The 17,883-nt window shown below is 37.7% G+C and overlaps 1 protein-coding gene across 1 annotated transcript; it reads left to right on the top strand.

Annotated features, from left to right (window-relative positions):
- The first annotated feature begins 271 nt into the window (after positions 1 to 271).
- LOC110801701 (protein SMAX1-LIKE 8) lies at positions 272 to 14,430 on the top strand. Its single transcript, XM_022007104.2, has 3 exons — positions 272 to 2,026; positions 3,945 to 4,167; positions 12,451 to 14,430. Exons 1-3 carry the CDS (start codon positions 855 to 857, stop codon positions 14,170 to 14,172), a joined length of 3,117 nt encoding a protein of 1,038 aa, XP_021862796.2. The 5' UTR covers positions 272 to 854; the 3' UTR covers positions 14,173 to 14,430.
- The last annotated feature ends 3,453 nt before the right edge of the window (positions 14,431 to 17,883 follow it).

The raw sequence follows: 17,883 nt of genomic DNA, 5'->3' as shown, positions 1-17,883 counted from the left end.
AAAAATCCGGACAAAAAATAAAAAACTCTTGTGAAGACTCGGGCATTTTGTCGCCTACGACGTGATGGTAGTGACCGGCGATGGTGGCCGGAGGTGGTCGCCGGTGGTGGTTAGATTTGGGGCGGGTATAAAGGTAAATGTTGAATGAGTGAGGTAAAAAGAAAAGTATATGGATAAATAAATAGGGCGGTTTTGTGTAATATGGGGCGGTAAATAGTAAGCCCCCTTCTCTTTCCCATAGAGACGCCTGACTCCTGAGAGTATGAGAGGGAAAAACTGGCCGTTCAATTGGAATGATGACCTAAAATCTCTTCACTCAGTCACCTCAGGCTAGTGGCTACTTCACTTGGTAGTGAGCCATAATCAAATTGCTCCACACCCAAAGAAAGATGCAAAAAATCCATCAACGAAAGTGGGATTCCAATTGACAAAAGAAGCTTGGCTTTATTGACCTCCTTTTTCACCCGTAATCCCCATTTCAGACACTCCAATAGTGCAAATCAACTGAAAAAGCTTTTCAATTTTACATCACAAACAGAATCCCCAAATCTCTCAGATGAAATCATACTCGAATCTATGCCTACCATGTGTTCGACAAAATGCCTCAATGAAGGTCCCACTTTCCACCACCCTCTTCAACATCATTCTCCACCTTCAACATTTCCTTCCACCTTTTCTGCACAATAAATTATTCAAAACCCCACCCCTTTACATTTTCATTCCGAGCAATCTTTTTTATTTTAATTTCCCATATTTCAAAAAAAAAAAAAAAAAAAGGCCCAAGGTTTAATTTTTAAATATTTTTTTATTTTGTTTTGGAGATTTTGGGTGTTCCCTATTGGGGAGGCAACAGTATGCCAACTCCGGTGAACACAGTGAAGCAATTCCTTGACACCGAAGCTTCCCACGCGCTTGATCAGGCAGTGTCAGTTACGCGCCGCCGTGGACATGCTCAAACGACGTCGCTTCATGCCGTATCTGCCTTCCTTGCTCTATCACCTTCCCATCTCCGGGAAGCCTGTGTAAGGGTAAAAAATGCTGCGTTTTATCCAAAAGTTCAGCTGAAAGCTTTGGACTTTTGCCTTTCTGTGTCATTAGATAGAATACCCATCTCACAGCCTAGTGTTGATGAACCTAAAATATCAAATTCTTTGATGGCTGCAATCAAACGGTCACAGGCTAATCAGAGGAGGCACCCTGATAGCTTAATCACCGTTAAAAATCATCAGGAGCAAGTAGGGAGCTGTTCATCAGGTGGGGTTAAGGTGGAGTTGCCACACCTGATTGTATCAATTCTGGATGATCCAATAGTTAGTCGTGTCTTTAGTGATGCTGGGTTTTGTAGTTTTGATATAAAGTTGGCTCTTTTGAGGCCATTTCAGGGTTATTTAAGATACCCACCAAGTATTTTTGGTGGATTACCCGACCCGGGTAGCTGTCGGTTTCCGTTTCCGTTTTCAATTTCAGGTTTTGGGGATGAAGGGGGTGATTATAGGAGGATTGGGGAGGTTCTTGTGAGGCATAAGGGGAGAAATCCATTGCTTGTGGGTGTTACTGCAAATGATGTTCTTAAGGGTTTTGTGGAGGTTTTAGAGAAAAGAAAGGAGGGCGGTTTTTTGCCTTTGGAACTACATGGGATCAATGTAGTTTCAATTGAGAAAGATGTGTCAAAATTCATGACCGAGAATTGGAGTCTAGAGGCTGTGAGTTTGAGGCTTAGGGAAGTGGATTTGATGGCGCAGCAATGCTTAGGGCCTGGTTTGATGGTAAGTTTTGGTAATCTCAAGTGTTTTCTTGGAGGGGATAATGGGTGTGTAGTGGATGTGGTGAATTATGTTGTGAGGAAGTTAATCAAGTTATTAGAGGTTCATGATACCAGAGTATGGCTTATTGGTTCTGCTGCTAATGATCAAATGTGTATGGAGTTCTTACATAGATTTCCGTCAGTAGACAAGGACTGGGATTTGCAGCCGATACCGATCACATTGCCCAGGCCACCAGTGGAAGAATCATGCTTAAAGTCGAGGTAAAGTTGCTCTTCAATGGTCTTGCTTTACAGCTTTACATCAATTTTGAATCTTTTTGATACTTAGTATGAAAACTGCTAGTTTCAGGACTTGTAAAACCTCCAGCTTACTTTACAGTGCACCTGATAATCTACTCCTATTTAAAGCAGTGATAATTTGAACTTTGTGATCAGAGATGCTTTATTGTATAAAAATTAGTTTATGTTTTTCTCCCAGTATTCGTCTCGAGAACTCTTAATCTACTCCGCTTGGTATTTTGATGTCCTCATTGCTGTGCCGTCATTATTCTTTGATATTTCTTTTGAACCGAGTTTGGACTAAATGAATAGAGAATTAGAGACAATAGGCACAATACTTAGATTCTCAACATTTGCTGTCATTATGCATTAAACTCGCACGACGAAAATCATGATAGTTCAGTGATATTACATCTATGACATTATAAACATAAGTTTTGGGACTATTGAGCTCAAATATCTTCAGGTAAGGATCAATGTCTCATATAAGCTTAGCATATGCCTGCCAAAATCAAATGGTTAGATAAATTTAGTAATAGTTCGGATAAGTTCACAGCAGCTAATAAGTGCAGGAGTTCATATAAGGGCAGGAATTTTACGATACAAAGAATAGGGCATTAGGGCCTAATCCTCAAGTAGATTAATCGAAATTTTATTTCTTCTGTGGGTAGATCCTGTGTCAACAATTAGGACGTATAAAAGGATTAAATGTTATATCTCTTCCTGGATAATGAAATTTTCATGCAATAAAAGTGAAGAATATATTAAATAAAAAAGACAGCAATTGCATCAATGTGTATGTGTAATATACCGAGGCAACTCTCCCTAGGGGGAGAAAAAAATAAAGAAAAATAAATTGTGATGTGCATAGCTTGTTTTCTGTTTTACTTGTACAGTTTGTACTTTTTGGTGAATTCTGATGATATATATGGACTATTTCCTTGTGAATAGGATGTTCATACATCTATGGATCCTAAAACTTTTCAATCTCATAGATTAGTCTGTCCGATCAACTCCAGCGCCTCTTTTTCTTTTTCTTCTCTGTTTTTTTTAAAAAAAATGTTTTTCAATCTTATGTGTTCAGTACTTCTAGCTTTTACACGTGGGCAGACGTTTTCTCATGAAGGTGAAAGTGAGCACATTGCAACTAATATGCAGTATGTGATACAATAGATGTGGTTTTATGGTTCTAGTGCTCCTTGAGGAATTGAAATTGATTATTGTAGAGTGATGAATTCTTCTTCTTGTTATGGACTACTGGTACCTTGAAGGCTAGAAATGAAAACTAACCCCTGTACCCCTACCCTAAGACTACTCAGAAGCAGAGCATGCTTTTCTTGATTGTTGCATGTTTGTGCCGGATTTATCTTTGTTTGATGGGGCACGATGACGATTTCAATTCATGAGGATTTGCTACTGCATGTCTTCTGTAGCAGCTCTATTGCTAAAATTAAGTTGGAGGAACGGTGGCAATGGACATGTCTGAATGTTAATGTTGAATGCCTAAATTGTTGGTCACACAGTATCTATTAGATAGACAACCATGTCTATACTTTGTTGTAAAAAATCTGGCAAACATGGCACCTCTCATGCTGCTTCCCATAACTTCGTATATGTTTAAAATTAATTCGGTCTTAAAGAGTCCACACTCCACACTGATGACTAAATTGCAGACTGCATCATTTGTTGTTAAAAAAACAATTTCATGGTTCTGCTTTGCTTTTGGTTCATTTTCTTCTCAAACAGCGGAGTATGTATTTTTGTTAGCATTCTTCAGCTGGCATTTCCATTGCCATCCATAGTTTTACTTCTGTAATTCCAGCTTTTTGAAAATTATGCTGTTTGCTTTGACATCCGAATTCTTGTTTCTCACAGTCGCATGTCCTTGATATGTTAACAGCTTAATGGGATCATTTGTTCCCCTTGGTGGATTCTTTTCATCTCCTCAAATCAAGGGTTCATTTAGCAGCTCATATCAATGTGTTACTCGCGGCAGCATGAGCAGTGAAAATTTTGAGGGAAAAATGACTTCCGTTTCAATTAATGATAAACAGAAGACCACTCTTTCTCCTAGGCTGCATATTGCTGAAAGTGGTGCAAATAATATGTCCGACAACCTAAAGGTATGTATTATCTCTTCCAATATTTTTTTTATGGAAATTCATAAGAGATTCTGAGTTATATGTGTATATTGCTGAAAGTGGTGCAAATGCTCTTATATGTGTATCTTTCATGGATCTTCAGTTGTGTACAAAACAAGGAATACAAAGAGTGATATTTATACACCTCCAAAATTACAACCTTTAATTGGGTTTATATTGTATCTGAATCTTGCCTTCCTTAGTGCCAAACATACTAAACGAAGCATATTAACCTTTTAGTTTCCCACGCATCCTACAATGATCTTAGGTATGATTATATGTTTATCCTTAACAAGTTGTTTGTATATGCATTTAGGAAGGAAGGGAGGGTCGGAAAGGTAAGGGAATGGGAAGTGAGGTGAGCTGGAGGGAAGGAAAAAATATATTCCTTTGTTTGAATACTTTCCATGTCCCTATTTACATGACACCCTTTGACCGACACAAGTTTTTGACAAATTAATCGAATTCTTATTTTATTTTGTAGCTGGTAGTGATGTATTATTTTACTATATTTGGTGGGTTGTGGGGCATTTTTTTGAGGAGTGTGAGTAGGGGGTCTTATTTTTTTTTTTATTAGAAAGTGGGAATGAAAATGGGCCCAATGAAAGTTGATACTTTCTCCGCATTTTTAGTTGTGAAGTTTTTCTTTTGCACTATTACTTTACTCTAACATGGGTCTTGTTAGATTCCTCTCAAAGTATATTTTCACAATGTCAAATTTTTTAACTTTTACTGATTGGTAATTAGAGATTTTGGTGATTGAAATCATGCATTGGCCAACTTTAGGAGAGAGACGTTGCAACTTAAAAAAAAGGAGGAAGTGAAAAGATGGTGGGTTCATGTCATTTAAAGAAAGAAATAAATGTGTCTAGTAAATCGGGATATAAGCAATATCAAAGGGTAAGAGGGAAAAGAAGGGAAGGGAATCCTTCTTGCTTTCTATTATCCTTCATCTATCGAGGAAGAAGCCGCTGAAACAGAGGCAGAACAAACATGAGTAGTCAAATTCCTTCTTTATGCTTTTCAACCTGTGCAACGAACTTCTCTATTTATCAGGTATGATAGAATAGCAGTAAAACACTCAATATTAGAGGAAGATTGAATGGTTGTGGAATTGATAAAGCATAAATCTTTGATTACAAGTTGAGAACTTCCGAGAGGTTCTCTTTCTCCCAAGGTTACCCAAATACTTTCCAAGATAATCTCTGCCTCCCTTCCCTTCCCCTTTTAATTACAACTCACCCAGTACAGACAAAAGTAATTAAGAAAAAGCAACTAAGACAAAGCAAGCAGTAGCTTAAACGAGACAAGATGCTTTAATGAACAATAGGGCTGCATCCACTATTGGTAGTGGTTCCTCACTTCTCCCGGGGGTTGTGTTTTGCTCCCCCATTGTCCTGTAGTGGCAGATGTCATTTCCCTCTTTTTGCATACGTCTGAATTATCGGAGGAGTAGGTTGATGTGCAGCAACCTCTTCTCTCACCCCTTAGTTCCTCACCACCTCCAACTCCGTCTTTGACCCTTCTTTTGTATCAAAGTTGCTGAATACCTTCGTGTCATTGATGATGCCAAAATAGTTTCTTCAACAACGCTGATTTTTAAATCTTCTTTTTGAATCTAGGAAGCAATTTGATATAATCTATTGTAGAGGAGAGGTGGAGAGAGAAAGTAAGAGGATTTGGATGAGCGAAGAAAGAGAGAAGTAGTAGTGGGAGAAACAATAGAACTAGTAAGGTAAAATAGTCGTTTTATATGATAAGCCTAATGTTTCCATTTTTCTACTAAATCTTTCCAATTTTGAAAAGATCTCTTTCTTAAACAATATAGAGAAGAAATAACTTTCATTTTTGTCCCCTTCATTTCCCTCAACCCCCTAATTTGCTATCCAAACAAAGGAAAATACACCTCAATTTCCTTTCTCTTCCTTTCCTTCCAAATCTTTTTATCCAAAAGAGCTCCATAAAAGGATTACCAATAGGCGGAAAATATATTTTCTTCCATAACCAAGAAAAAAAAGATAGGCCGGTGAAGATTGCTCATTTCATTTATATTTAGTTGCAAGCTTAGTTAACATGGCTAGATGTATTGTTTGAAATGGAAAATTAGCCAAATAGTTTTGTACTTAAACAAACTTGATTATGCCCATGGTATATATTGAATCACGGGAAAAGAACTCTCTTTGATTTATGTAATATAAACAAATGTATGAAAAGGCTCAAGGCGCACCTAGGCGACTTCGAGTTCTCAAGGCGCACCTCATTGAAGTAAGGCGCACCTAATAAACAATAAAAAGTAATTGTTAAATAATGGTTTGCGTCTGGCGAGTGTGCTTTTGTGCGCCTTAGTTGTGCATCATTTAAATCGCCTCGCTGAGAGTCTGAGACCACAAAGGGAGCTAGCTCCAAACGCCGACGCATTTTTATACATTGTTATAAACTCGTTTTTTGGGTAAAAGATCAAAGCTTTAATTGGTTTAAGGTTCAATTTCACGAACTCATATGAGTGGTGGACGAAAGCTTGATGGAGGATGTATAAATCCAAGGATAGATCTCAATTATCGCAAGTTGAGAGGTCTCTTCTTAGTCGCATACTAGAAGATATTCATGAATCGCAAAAGTGAACTTTAGGCGAGCAACTAGAAGATATTCAAATCTCATTTGTATTCATGAACCTCCAAGGCCTTTAAATAGGCTAGTGGATGCGGTTAGATTAGGAGTCCTCGAAGATTTAGAAACTCAAAAGCACACGCAAAATAAATCCTAACAAAAACAACAAATTAAAAACTAATCCAACTCGCATAGGAAAGCTAATACTAAATCCTAATAGGTTTAGGAAAACAACTCTTAATCCTACTTGAATTAGGAAAGCTAACATACATTAAACTGAAATGTAAATTACGCCTAAATTGAGAAAACCGTCCCAAGTGAAACAAAAAAACTCATGAGCAAAATCTGATTAAGCAATAAAGGATATGAAAAGTTTTGAAATGTCCCGTGCATATGCATCAACCCATGGATGGTTTGGCATGTCTAATTGAGCGTATGAAAATAAAAATCAAATAAGGTTTAACGAATAATTGTTTAGTCATCGGGGATGACTTTTATCCCATTACATTAGAATAACAAAGCTTGTATCTTTATTTTGGACTATGGAGTAAAAAATTATATGGGTAACAATGGGCATACATGTACTTTTTGATGTATAAAGAAGCTCAATGTGCACTAAGACGATAGGTGTCTTGTTGCGCCTAGCCTTTCCTTTGAGTCCCTATTGAAGTTACGCATACTAAATTCAATCATTATTATTATCATTACCCCATTGCTTTCAGAGAGGCTTCCGCAGCGGGATAGGGGGGGGGGGGGGTCAGCCTTACGCAGCCTTACCCTTGCAATTGCAAGAAATTGTTTCCAATTGACCCATAGGCGATAGCGGGACAACCATCTTCTATTTCATGGGAAGAGGCGAAGATGTTTGAGAGCCATTTTAATTTAGTCCATTATATCCCAAAGCTAAAAGAACAAATGAATCTTTGGCTCCATCAGAAGTGGACAAAACTTATTTAATATGTTCTAAAAAAATTGGTGTACAATTGCTAATTTTGTTCAAAGAGCCGCACATATTTTCTCTAAGGAAATTCTACGTGTTGTCCTCGTGCTTTGGCAAATTCTTCACGGAGTAAAGAAAAATATTGCATTCTAAACAGTGACCCTTAAGTCCTTAACTATGGTTGAAAACACTTAGTGCCTCATTGAATGCCTTAAGAAAAAGTGCTCTACCACATTTTCCCACATTTTCATACACTTGTACTGTCTATTCTTTCTAGTCATCTAATCAATGACCGTAGATTGGTAGAAATGACTTTTGTTCTCATCAGTCTATGTCCCACTCTCCAGGTATAATTTTGTTTGATTAAACATTGAAAGTCACTTCTTTTGTCTTTCGTCAACCATTTTGATCTGATAGTCTTGAAGAGGCTTTATGGCGAAGGAAGTTAAGAAGGAGAATCAATGGAAGGTCTCTCTCTACCTCACAAGCTCATTGACCCCGTGTTTAAAGCTCACTTTGGGGATTTCGGGTTGAGGAAAAAGATAAGTAAGTTTAGGATAGAACCTCCGGAGTCTTAAGATTTTTTCGAAAAGGTGCTAGTGCAGTAATTCATTACTGGCTACCAACCTGCAAAGAATATTGGGGAAAAGGGCGATAATAAGCTATTGATGATTTTGATGGTGCCGGTACATAACCCAAATCAACTGGATCTCCTTGAGGCACTCAATCAGTCAAATCTAGATCTTCATCTGTAACGCAGGATATGCCTTTCATGTTACTGGACATGGCTCAACAACTTATATAACTCGATCTAAAATGATGTTACTCGGATACGCTCACCATTCTACTGGTAAGTGGCTGATATTAGGGTGTTAACCGCTATATCATTTCGTATAGTGATAACGTTTTTTCTTTCTTAGCAATCCCAATCCTCTTTATGCTCTGAATATGTGCATCAGAACTATGGTTACAAGACTCTCTTATAGTCTTATAGTGGAGTATTTCTCTGACTTGACCTACTTAACTCAGTTGTTAGAAACTAGCTTTCATACAACAAAGAGTCATTGGTCCAAACCCAATAGTTAGTACTTAGTAGGTGAAACCGGCCGAAACCCCTGATTTTCCAGGACTGAATGACCAAAGCATTAGCTGCTTGAACTTGCAATTCTCCCAGAAAGCATCTGATCTACGACCACTATCCTTCTCCTCATGTATGTGGGCTTCCTTCTCGTCCCAAATAGACAAACTGGAACAAACTGAGTGAAGATACAAGAGAGAGAGTCTTTCATCAACCGTCCTTTTACTATTAGGGGAAGATCAGGAGTCTGGAACTTCCAATGCGAAACTAAAGAATCTAACAAAGGGATACAGTATTTCTTTTTTGTACTCATTGGACTTTCGACCAATGAAATGAGGTGATGACATCATGACACTTGCACGAGTACATAGAAAATTCTGTAGATGGGGGGTGACACTGTTTACCCCAATTCATGATAAGGAAAAGCCAATTTACTTAGAAGATAGAGTAAGGCTATGCAAAGCGGCATGTTTTAAGCAACCAGCAACCTAGGCCACATTACCTTACAACACACCGATTAAGGTCAACATCATTCCTTTCAACAATCAATCCCACACACAAGTTTCACCTCAGTGATTTCCGAAATTTTCTTCAAAAGTTGCTAAAAAAGATCTTTTAAAAAAAAATTGGTTGTATTGGGTTTACTTAGCTCCCGGAGATCCAGAAGAGTACTTGTAGGGAAAACGATCAGACCGTTAGGGGGATTTAATTGAGGAGTAATGGTGGAGTTGTGGTGGAGTCAATTAGGGGACAATTTCATGAGCGGTGGTGGTAATGTAGTGCTTTTAAATGGCAGTGGGTGGCTGTAATGTTGGGGAGAGGGAGGAGAGAAGGTAAGCAGTTAATTAGGGGTTAACTAGTTTTTGGGCTCGGGCGATGTCTCGGGTTACTACACTAATATCATTCACATTTACTTATATATATTTTTTGCATGGAGCGAATGGGCTCATAAATAAACAGAGCGCCACGTGTCACATAAACTTTTTTAAAAACGCCTTTTAATATATAGTACAAATTTAATTAGTAAGGAGGTTAATTAGGTTTAATAAGCTTTTTTTTTTTTTTGGCAAATAAATGATTTATTACTTACCAAGTAAAGAATACAACCACCATAACGACACTACTCCAAGGCTTAAAAGTGGAAAACCCCCACCTTCTAGAAAGGGATGAGGAATACCACCAGCCACAACTTAGCTAATACAAGCTCTCATCTCCTTAGTACATCTTACAGCTACTACATGAAACAAAATTCTACTGAAAATTTGATTCAGTTTGTTGTCGAAAATGTTTTTTTCCTTTGTAACCAGAAGTTGTAAATTGTTTCTGTGAATGTCATGCTGCAAACCTTGTCTCTGCTTCTCGTGCTTCTGGATCTCTTAGCAGCCCACGTAGCAGCCCACTGCACCTCCTCTTCAAATGTTCTAACATGTCTGTGGAATCCAATTCTGATCAACACTACTCCAAACTTCCTGAGAAAATTTACATCCAAAAAACAGGTGTTGTGTTGTTTCAGCATGATTCTGGCAGAAGCAACAACTCCCATTTATGCTCAGATTCCACTTCAGAAGTGTCTTTTTAGTAGCTAACCTGTTCTGAACAGCTAGCCACACAATAAAAGTACTCTTTGGGCTAGCCTTACTATTGCAAATTAGCCGCTTCCAGTCCACTGTAATGCCGGATGGTCTAAGAAATTTGTACATTTTCTGAATCTTAAATTGACCATTGGTACTGTATTTATCTGTATCACCAGCTTGTTGTAGAATTCCCCTACAATGCCATATTTTCCTCATGGACCAAGTAAGACCGTTAGGGATAGGCATTAGGTGTGAATCCATTTGTCCCATAATCTGTCTTGTTTGAGCGACAACGCCGACAAGGCCCAACAATGTTTAATGACCGCAGCTTTGTTCCATATGCCCAAGTCTTTCTAATTCCATCTTACACAGCTTTTTGGCAAACAAAGTTGATCCCAAGAAACTGATGCTTTCCTAGAATTTGCATCCCCAGACCTGGTTATCGGGCGGGTCGGGTCAAGATCGGTGCGGGTCAAAAGCGGGTCGGGTATTGTAAGGGTCATTTTTAGCGGGTCAATAATGGGTGGGTCAAAAGCGGGTCGCAGGTCAATAGCGGGTCGTTAGTGGCGGATCAATAAACAAGCAATGAAAAATGAGAAAAAAGAGAGCTATGTGCAAGTACAAGTGAATACAAATCTATACGCACAATTTTTTGTATCATTACTATTTTAGTTTTCATAATTATTGCGGTATAAGTTTGACCCTATAAAATAAAGGCCCTGTCCAATAAAGGCCCTACCCAATAAAAGCCCTATTAACTTGACCCTACCCTATATCCATTGGACTACCCTGTCTAATAACCAGGTCTAATCCCCACCAGTCCACAAGAATACTATGCAATTCCTCCAGCGTGACCTACTTAGGCATTACAAAAATTTGGCACCAATATAGTTGAATACCAAAGAGGACTGATTTAATCAGTTGTATCCTACCTGCATAAAAGGAATTTTGCATTCCAACTCCTTATTCTAGCCACTGTCTTATCGATGAGGGGTTTGCAATTATTGAAGCTCAATTTCCTGTTAGTGAGAAGGACACCTAAGTACTTGAAGGGGAAAGTTCCTGTAGCCATCCTCAAGCCATTTACCATTCTCTCAGGGCAGAACACCAGCAATGCAAACATTGCTCTTCTCAGAGTTAGCACAGACCAGAAGCAAGAGAAAACTTAGAAAAAGCCTCAAGAAGCAACTAAATAGAGCTTTCATCAGCCCTAGAGAATAATAATAGATCATCAAGAAACATCACGTGTGTGATGTTTAATTTTTTAAGAGGGTGAAAACGAAACCTTTTTTCAGCAGAAATGTTATGAAGTCATCGGGACAAGTATTCCATTCCCATGGCAAAAAGATACAGAGACATAGGGTCACCTTGACGAAGTCCCTTTTTTGCAGGGGTTAATTAACACTAATGACTAATGGAGTGAGACTTTGTTAGAAATTAGGGTATTTGGTGAATTTCTGAAAAATCAGGGGTATTTGGTGTATTTTGGAAATTTAGTGGGTATTTGGTGCATTACATGAAACGTCGGGGGTATTTCATGAAAAAATCGTATTTAGATTGTAAAATAGGTTTTGAGAAGATAAAAAAATAAATTATAAGAAGCTTTTTCCGAGTTAAGGACTTTCCAAGCTTAGCTTTGATGGTTGTTAATCATAGGTTAATCAGGGTGCTATTATAGACAAAAAAGTTTACTCTCTCAAGTTTACTCTCTAGAAATCATATTTGATCGGACATAATAAGTTCCAATCAGTTCCCTATCAGGTAAATCGGGTTTAATTAGAGCCAATAACTTCACACAAGTTCATTTGAGATAAGTTCATATAAGTTTAGTTCAGGTTTCATCCAGTGAAGAGAACACACCCTAATTGTTAGGAAGGTTTTTCTGTAATGCATGCATTTATTAAATATGGTAGTCATTTAGTCTGGATATGATTGATTTGTGCGAATCACCCTGGTAATTGTTTTTCAAAGGATAGGTGATTGTGTAATTTGTTGCTCATGTTTGAATACATGCTGGTGTTGTATAATTTTTTGTGTGTAAACCATATTGTATCTCTTCAGTGCAGGCTGAAGGTAGCAAAGTGCTGTTAAATGCTCCAGTAGCAGCTTTGCAGAGAAAACATTGCCCTCAAAACAATACTCAACCATCACCCAAGCAAGAAGTTATTCCAGAATCTTTTCAACTTCCTACTGATGTACTCTTCCACTGTCGTAAAGAAAAGGTAAAAAATGTTAACAATGAGAGAAGCTGCACTACCATTGGGCCTTGGACGTCCATGGATTTACAGAAACATTTGTTCTGTCAATCAAGCAAAATACCCCTTTTAAGGTCATTGAATAGTGGCATTTTACCTAGTAAACTATCAGAAAGTCCTCCAAGACCTGAGCATCTTCTTGCTGGTGGATCGTCTCCGTACAGTCTCTGCATTTCAGGTGTGGACGATGGTCAAACATCTCCCTCCTCTGTAGTTTCTGTAGCCACGGATTTGGGGTTAAAATTGTTTTCTCAAGCTTCGAAGCAACAAAAGAAAGCATATGAGCATTCTGCGAATAACACTAAGGAACTTTTCAAAGCTCTATTTGAACGAGTTGGCCGGCAATGTGAAGCTCTCAGAATCATCAGTCAGATACTAGCTCATTCCTGGACAAGTGATGGAAGGCACCAAAAGTCAGGTCTCAGAGGAGATATTTGGCTGAATTTTAGTGGACCTGACATTTTTGGTAAGAGGAAAACTGCGATGGCCCTAGCTGAGATTTTGTATGGAAGCAAGAAGAACTTCATTCATGTAGATTTATGCTCTAGTGATATGATCTTCTGTCAAAAAACAGTCTTAGGTTACCAAATAGTAAATGGGGCCGAGGCAAGATCTCGAGGCAAGACTATAGTTGATCACATTGCTGAGGAATTGCGTAAGACCCCATCCTGTGTTGTTCTGTTTGAAAATGTCCATTCTGCAGATCCACTACTTCAGCGAAGCTTGTTGCAGGCCATTAAAGTTGGTAAATTTTCAGATTCACATGGTAGGGAAGTTGCTACTAACAATAGAATTTTCGTGCTGACCTCGATTTCTAAAGAGAATAACTCAACTCTCTATTTGAGTGAGAAGCCATTGAGCTTCCCCGAGGAGAGAATTGGAAGGGCAAAGGGCTATCCACTTCAAATTGTTGTTAAAGGTGATGAAGATTACACTTTACATGAAACGAAAGATTGTCAAATCTTCTTGAACAAGAGGAAGCTCAATGGTTCAGATGAGAAAACAGAGCAATTAATTAGCATGGATCACGTCAAGCGGCCCCACAAGGGATCTAATATGTCCCTTGACTTAAACCTTCCGGCTGAAACTAGTGAAGCTGATAACACCAACATAGGAGAAACTGATGATGCAGAGTATTTGTCTGAAAGATCTGATTTTTGGTTGGAGGATTTCTCAGATCAGATAAGTAAGTTTTTGGTGAAACTAGATTTTGACCCTTTTGATTACGAGACATTGGCTACGAAAATATTAAAATTGGTTCACTCGAGCTTCAATGATGTGATCGAGTCCAAGTGCTTGCTGGAAATTGAGCCAAAAGTCCTGGATCAGATAATTATGACGGCGTGCTTATGTGACGGTGATAAAGAAGTCAAGGATTGGATTGACCAGGTTCTTAGCAAAGGGTTTGCTGAAGCTCAAAAACGATATCAGCTTACTGCTAATTCTACTGTGATGATTGCTACTTGTGAGGCGCAGTATATGGAAGAACAGGTACATGAAGCTTGTCTTCCCTCAAAAATAATTTTGGCTTGAAACAACTTTTGAAATGCTGGTTCCCATATTCTATGAAGTATAGATTGTAGACTTGTCATGCTTTTAGCATATAGGTTATATAAAACCTTTGTATATGTTCCCCATCTCATTTCTTTTGTATTTCGCTATACTAATACAACATGATGTATGTAATACTCGTATGCAATAACGTGTTTAGTTATGCACTATGCTGTATATATATTTTTATTTTTCAGACGGCGTGTTGTAATATAAGTAGAGTTATGTATTATGCATAGATATGTCATACGAGTATGTTGATAACTTGATACTATGAAAAGTTGTGAATCTGTGTGCTTACATAGTCTTTAAGTTTAACCCTAGGAGCTTGCTTTGCCCAAGGTTAAGTTGATGCTTGTTTTTTGGGGAAAAGTCATTTTAGAATGTGGACATGGTTTCTACTTTTCTAGTCATGGAAAAAGGCAGTATAGAAGAGACGAAAGAAATCTAAAACAAAAGATTTGGGTGTTCTTTTATGTCGTCAAGCCATCAGCCTTCTCCGTCGTATGCACTGTCTCCACCTGCCGTGGTCCATGCCAGCGTTGCGGTCCAGTCTATACACCGTCTGTCTGTCTCCACGTTTTTGGTGTCTGTAAATATTTTTACAAGTCTTGGTTTCAAGGTTTGGCTTCACTCTGAACTAGGGCTGAGTTTAGGTCGAGGCTAGCATTCGGGTTTTATTATGCAATTTTATCTTTTACAATTTTATTTTATTTTATTAAATTTTTTATGGATAGGACATCAATTTTTCACAACTTATGATGCAGATGCTGAGTGATCAAGAGGTAGACTAACTGCCTAACTGCATAATAATCATCTTTGTTTTTGTGGACAATGTGCAGAAATCACATTGTGGGCTTATTTGTAGAAGAAGTTGTAATGAAGTTTGCTTTCTTTTCTCATTTTCTAAGTGGATGTCTAATTGTCTAGAGCAATAGTATACTACCACCTATTGTTTGTGGTTTATTGGAATTGGGAATGTGCTGCAATCGTTGCTATCCTTATCCACTAACAAAAATAGTTGACGAAGAATTTGAACACGCAATCTATTATACATAGGCTCTCAGTTTCTCCAATGATGACAATTGGGCTTATTCGATCCTTTGAGGGAGGTTGCTCAGCTCATTATGGCTGGTGATTAGTTGATTTTCCAAGGTTTAGATTAGAATTTAGGTTTTGCCAATATCAAACTACTTTTTGTTAGTAGAAGATGCATTAATCAAGAGAATAGTTGAGAGGTTATGTATCCTAGACTCACTTAGCTACGATTATAATATTCAAACTACTTATAAGTTGGTTTGCTCACATCCTTGTAGAAATGAACTTCATACTCTGTTTGATAAATGATAATAACTGCTTAACTGGCGTTAATGAGAACAAATTTGAAAGTAAGTTATAAGAAATGTCTTATGTCTTATGTCAATACTCAATACCATTGACAATGCTACTTCATCCAAAGTATTTTTTTTCCTTTATACATTTTCATTTCTATCTATTGTGGTATCATGTGGCAACAAAAATTTACAATGAAAAACACAAGATTGAGATTGAGTAATACTTTCCTTGTGAAATTGCATTTTTTTTTATTTTAACAAAGGAAATACTACACGTGTAACGTGTCCCATGGAATATTATCTTGGATGTTGTTGATAGGGCTTAGGAGTGGCTACCATTTAAGGGACCTAGTACATTTTGCATGTGACTTATTGTTTACCCTAAATATGAAAAAATAGACTCCAATGTGGCCATAAGTGGTTGTTGACTTGTTGTATTGATGATATGACAAATTGACAACCCATTTGCAATTACATTCCTTTGATAATGAAGTTAACTTCTTCTTTTTTGACGTTAGCTACAAGCATGATTGCCCACAACCTCTAAGGCTTTGTTTGGTAGGGCGTAAAGTATTTTTATGGAAAATATTCGATCAGTTTACAATGTTTGGTTTAATAAGGGATAAAAAACAATTTTTCATAACTCTCTCAAAGGTGGAAAAACTTTTTCATTTGAAAGGGAGGAAAACCACTTTTTCAACTTTCCTTCCTTACATCCTTCTCCCTTCTTCCCCTCAATCTTCATCATCTTCTCCCATTTTCTTTTAAAGAACCAAACAAAGAAAAAGAATTGTGTTTTCCCTTGAAAATATTTTCCATAAAAAATCATTTTGCACTGCAAATATTTTACACTAAATCAAACAGAGTGTTAGTTTCACGGAGTTCCACAAGAGGGGGGGTGAATTGATTTTTTACAGTTTTATAAAAGATAAGCGATTAGGAACAGAAACAGTAAATAGAGCAAGCAAGATTTAGCGTGGAAAACTCTCTAGGCCCAATAGAGAGGAAAAAACCACGGCCCCTTTGGGGACTTAAACACTTCTACTAATTAGGCAAAACAACTCAGTTTTTACAAACCTAATCTACTCGGGCCACAATCTGTAAATCACCTCAGATTACAGATAACTAGGAACAACCCCTTGTTGTTCCTTTCTCCCAATGAAACAATCCCTCAATTGTTTCAACTCACAGTCAATTGTTTCAAGAGATCTTTCACTCTTGCTCTAGTAAGCCTGACTCAGGCTCAACATACATCAATTCGACGACTTAATGTAAATACAGAATAAATAAAAACCTAAGATGAATGCGAAACACAAGACCTACCAACCAATACTGCTCTAACTGGGAACAGGAACAGACTCTAAAATAAAGACTTTAAAGGCGATACCTGAAAGCTCCGATTTAATGCTTATGAGTCTGATAAGTTTTCCAAGGAGATCTTTAGGTATATTTATAGTGATTCTGTGATTTACCCTAGTAAACCTAGACTTCCAATTCTAATCAAATTAGGACTCTCCTAAAGATAAGTTTCTGTTAGGAAACGATTTAATCTTCTAGAGTGTTTGACACCAAATTGAATTCTATCTTACATAAACCTAAAGACTTGAACTTCTCCTCGACTTCTTCCAAAGATTATCTTTTAATCACAACTGAATTAATTTAGACAAAATTAAAACCTTCTTTAATACGGATAATCATTTGGACTGAAATTTAGTGCAATTTGCTGACCCTAAGAACCTAGGTGATAACTTGACTCTTTAAAGACATTGTTCCCAGACTTAGCAGTATGTTTGGTACATTGGCCTTGTACCTTTGCGTATTCATCATATACTTCCTAAGGCTTCACAGAAGCTTAATCCTTGCATCCACACTTGAAGCTCCTTGACTTGTTATATCATTCGATGGTGCTTCAAAGATTTATTGGACTTGTTCTCTTCCCTTCGAGGCTGCTTCATCCTTATCAATACAAGTTGAGAGTAACCACTTCAATCTAGTCCTGTTATTACTGAAATATAAAACGTAAGCACAATTAAACTTGTCATCATCAAAACTCAGGGACCAACACAGAGCCTCATAATGACCGAGGAAGGGACTCTACTTTTACACTTTACGTTCCTTCTCTCCACGAATCCATGGACAATGATTACTCCCCCATACCATAAACGTGTCAAGTTCAGCTAAAGGTAAATGTAGTCTTATCTTGTCATCGAGAAAGTTATCACGAGGTGATGATCATGAAGTTAGATGATGATCATGAGGTTTTAGTCAATACGTATAATATGAAATCGAGTGGCATTGCGCGCGGTTCGGAAACCAATATAGTACTCTCTCCTTTTCCTTTTTTTTTCTTTTTTTTTTC

The sequence above is a fragment of the Spinacia oleracea genome, chromosome 1 (assembly GCF_020520425.1).
Source record: "Spinacia oleracea cultivar Varoflay chromosome 1, BTI_SOV_V1, whole genome shotgun sequence".
In the NCBI taxonomy this organism is placed as follows: Eukaryota; Viridiplantae; Streptophyta; class Magnoliopsida; order Caryophyllales; family Amaranthaceae; genus Spinacia; species Spinacia oleracea.
This window is presented reverse-complemented; position numbering and strand designations above follow the sequence as displayed.

Bases quoted from the DNA above. Each gene is read 5' to 3' on its own strand.
- LOC110801701 (XM_022007104.2), top strand. From the start codon at position 855: ATGCCAACTCCGGTGAACACAGTGAAGCAATTCCTTGACACCGAAGCT. The intron at 2,027-3,944 runs GTAAAGTTGCTC...ATATGTTAACAG, and splicing joins GAATCATGCTTAAAGTCGAG to CTTAATGGGATCATTTGTTC. The intron at 4,168-12,450 runs GTATGTATTATC...TCTTCAGTGCAG, and splicing joins ATATGTCCGACAACCTAAAG to GCTGAAGGTAGCAAAGTGCT.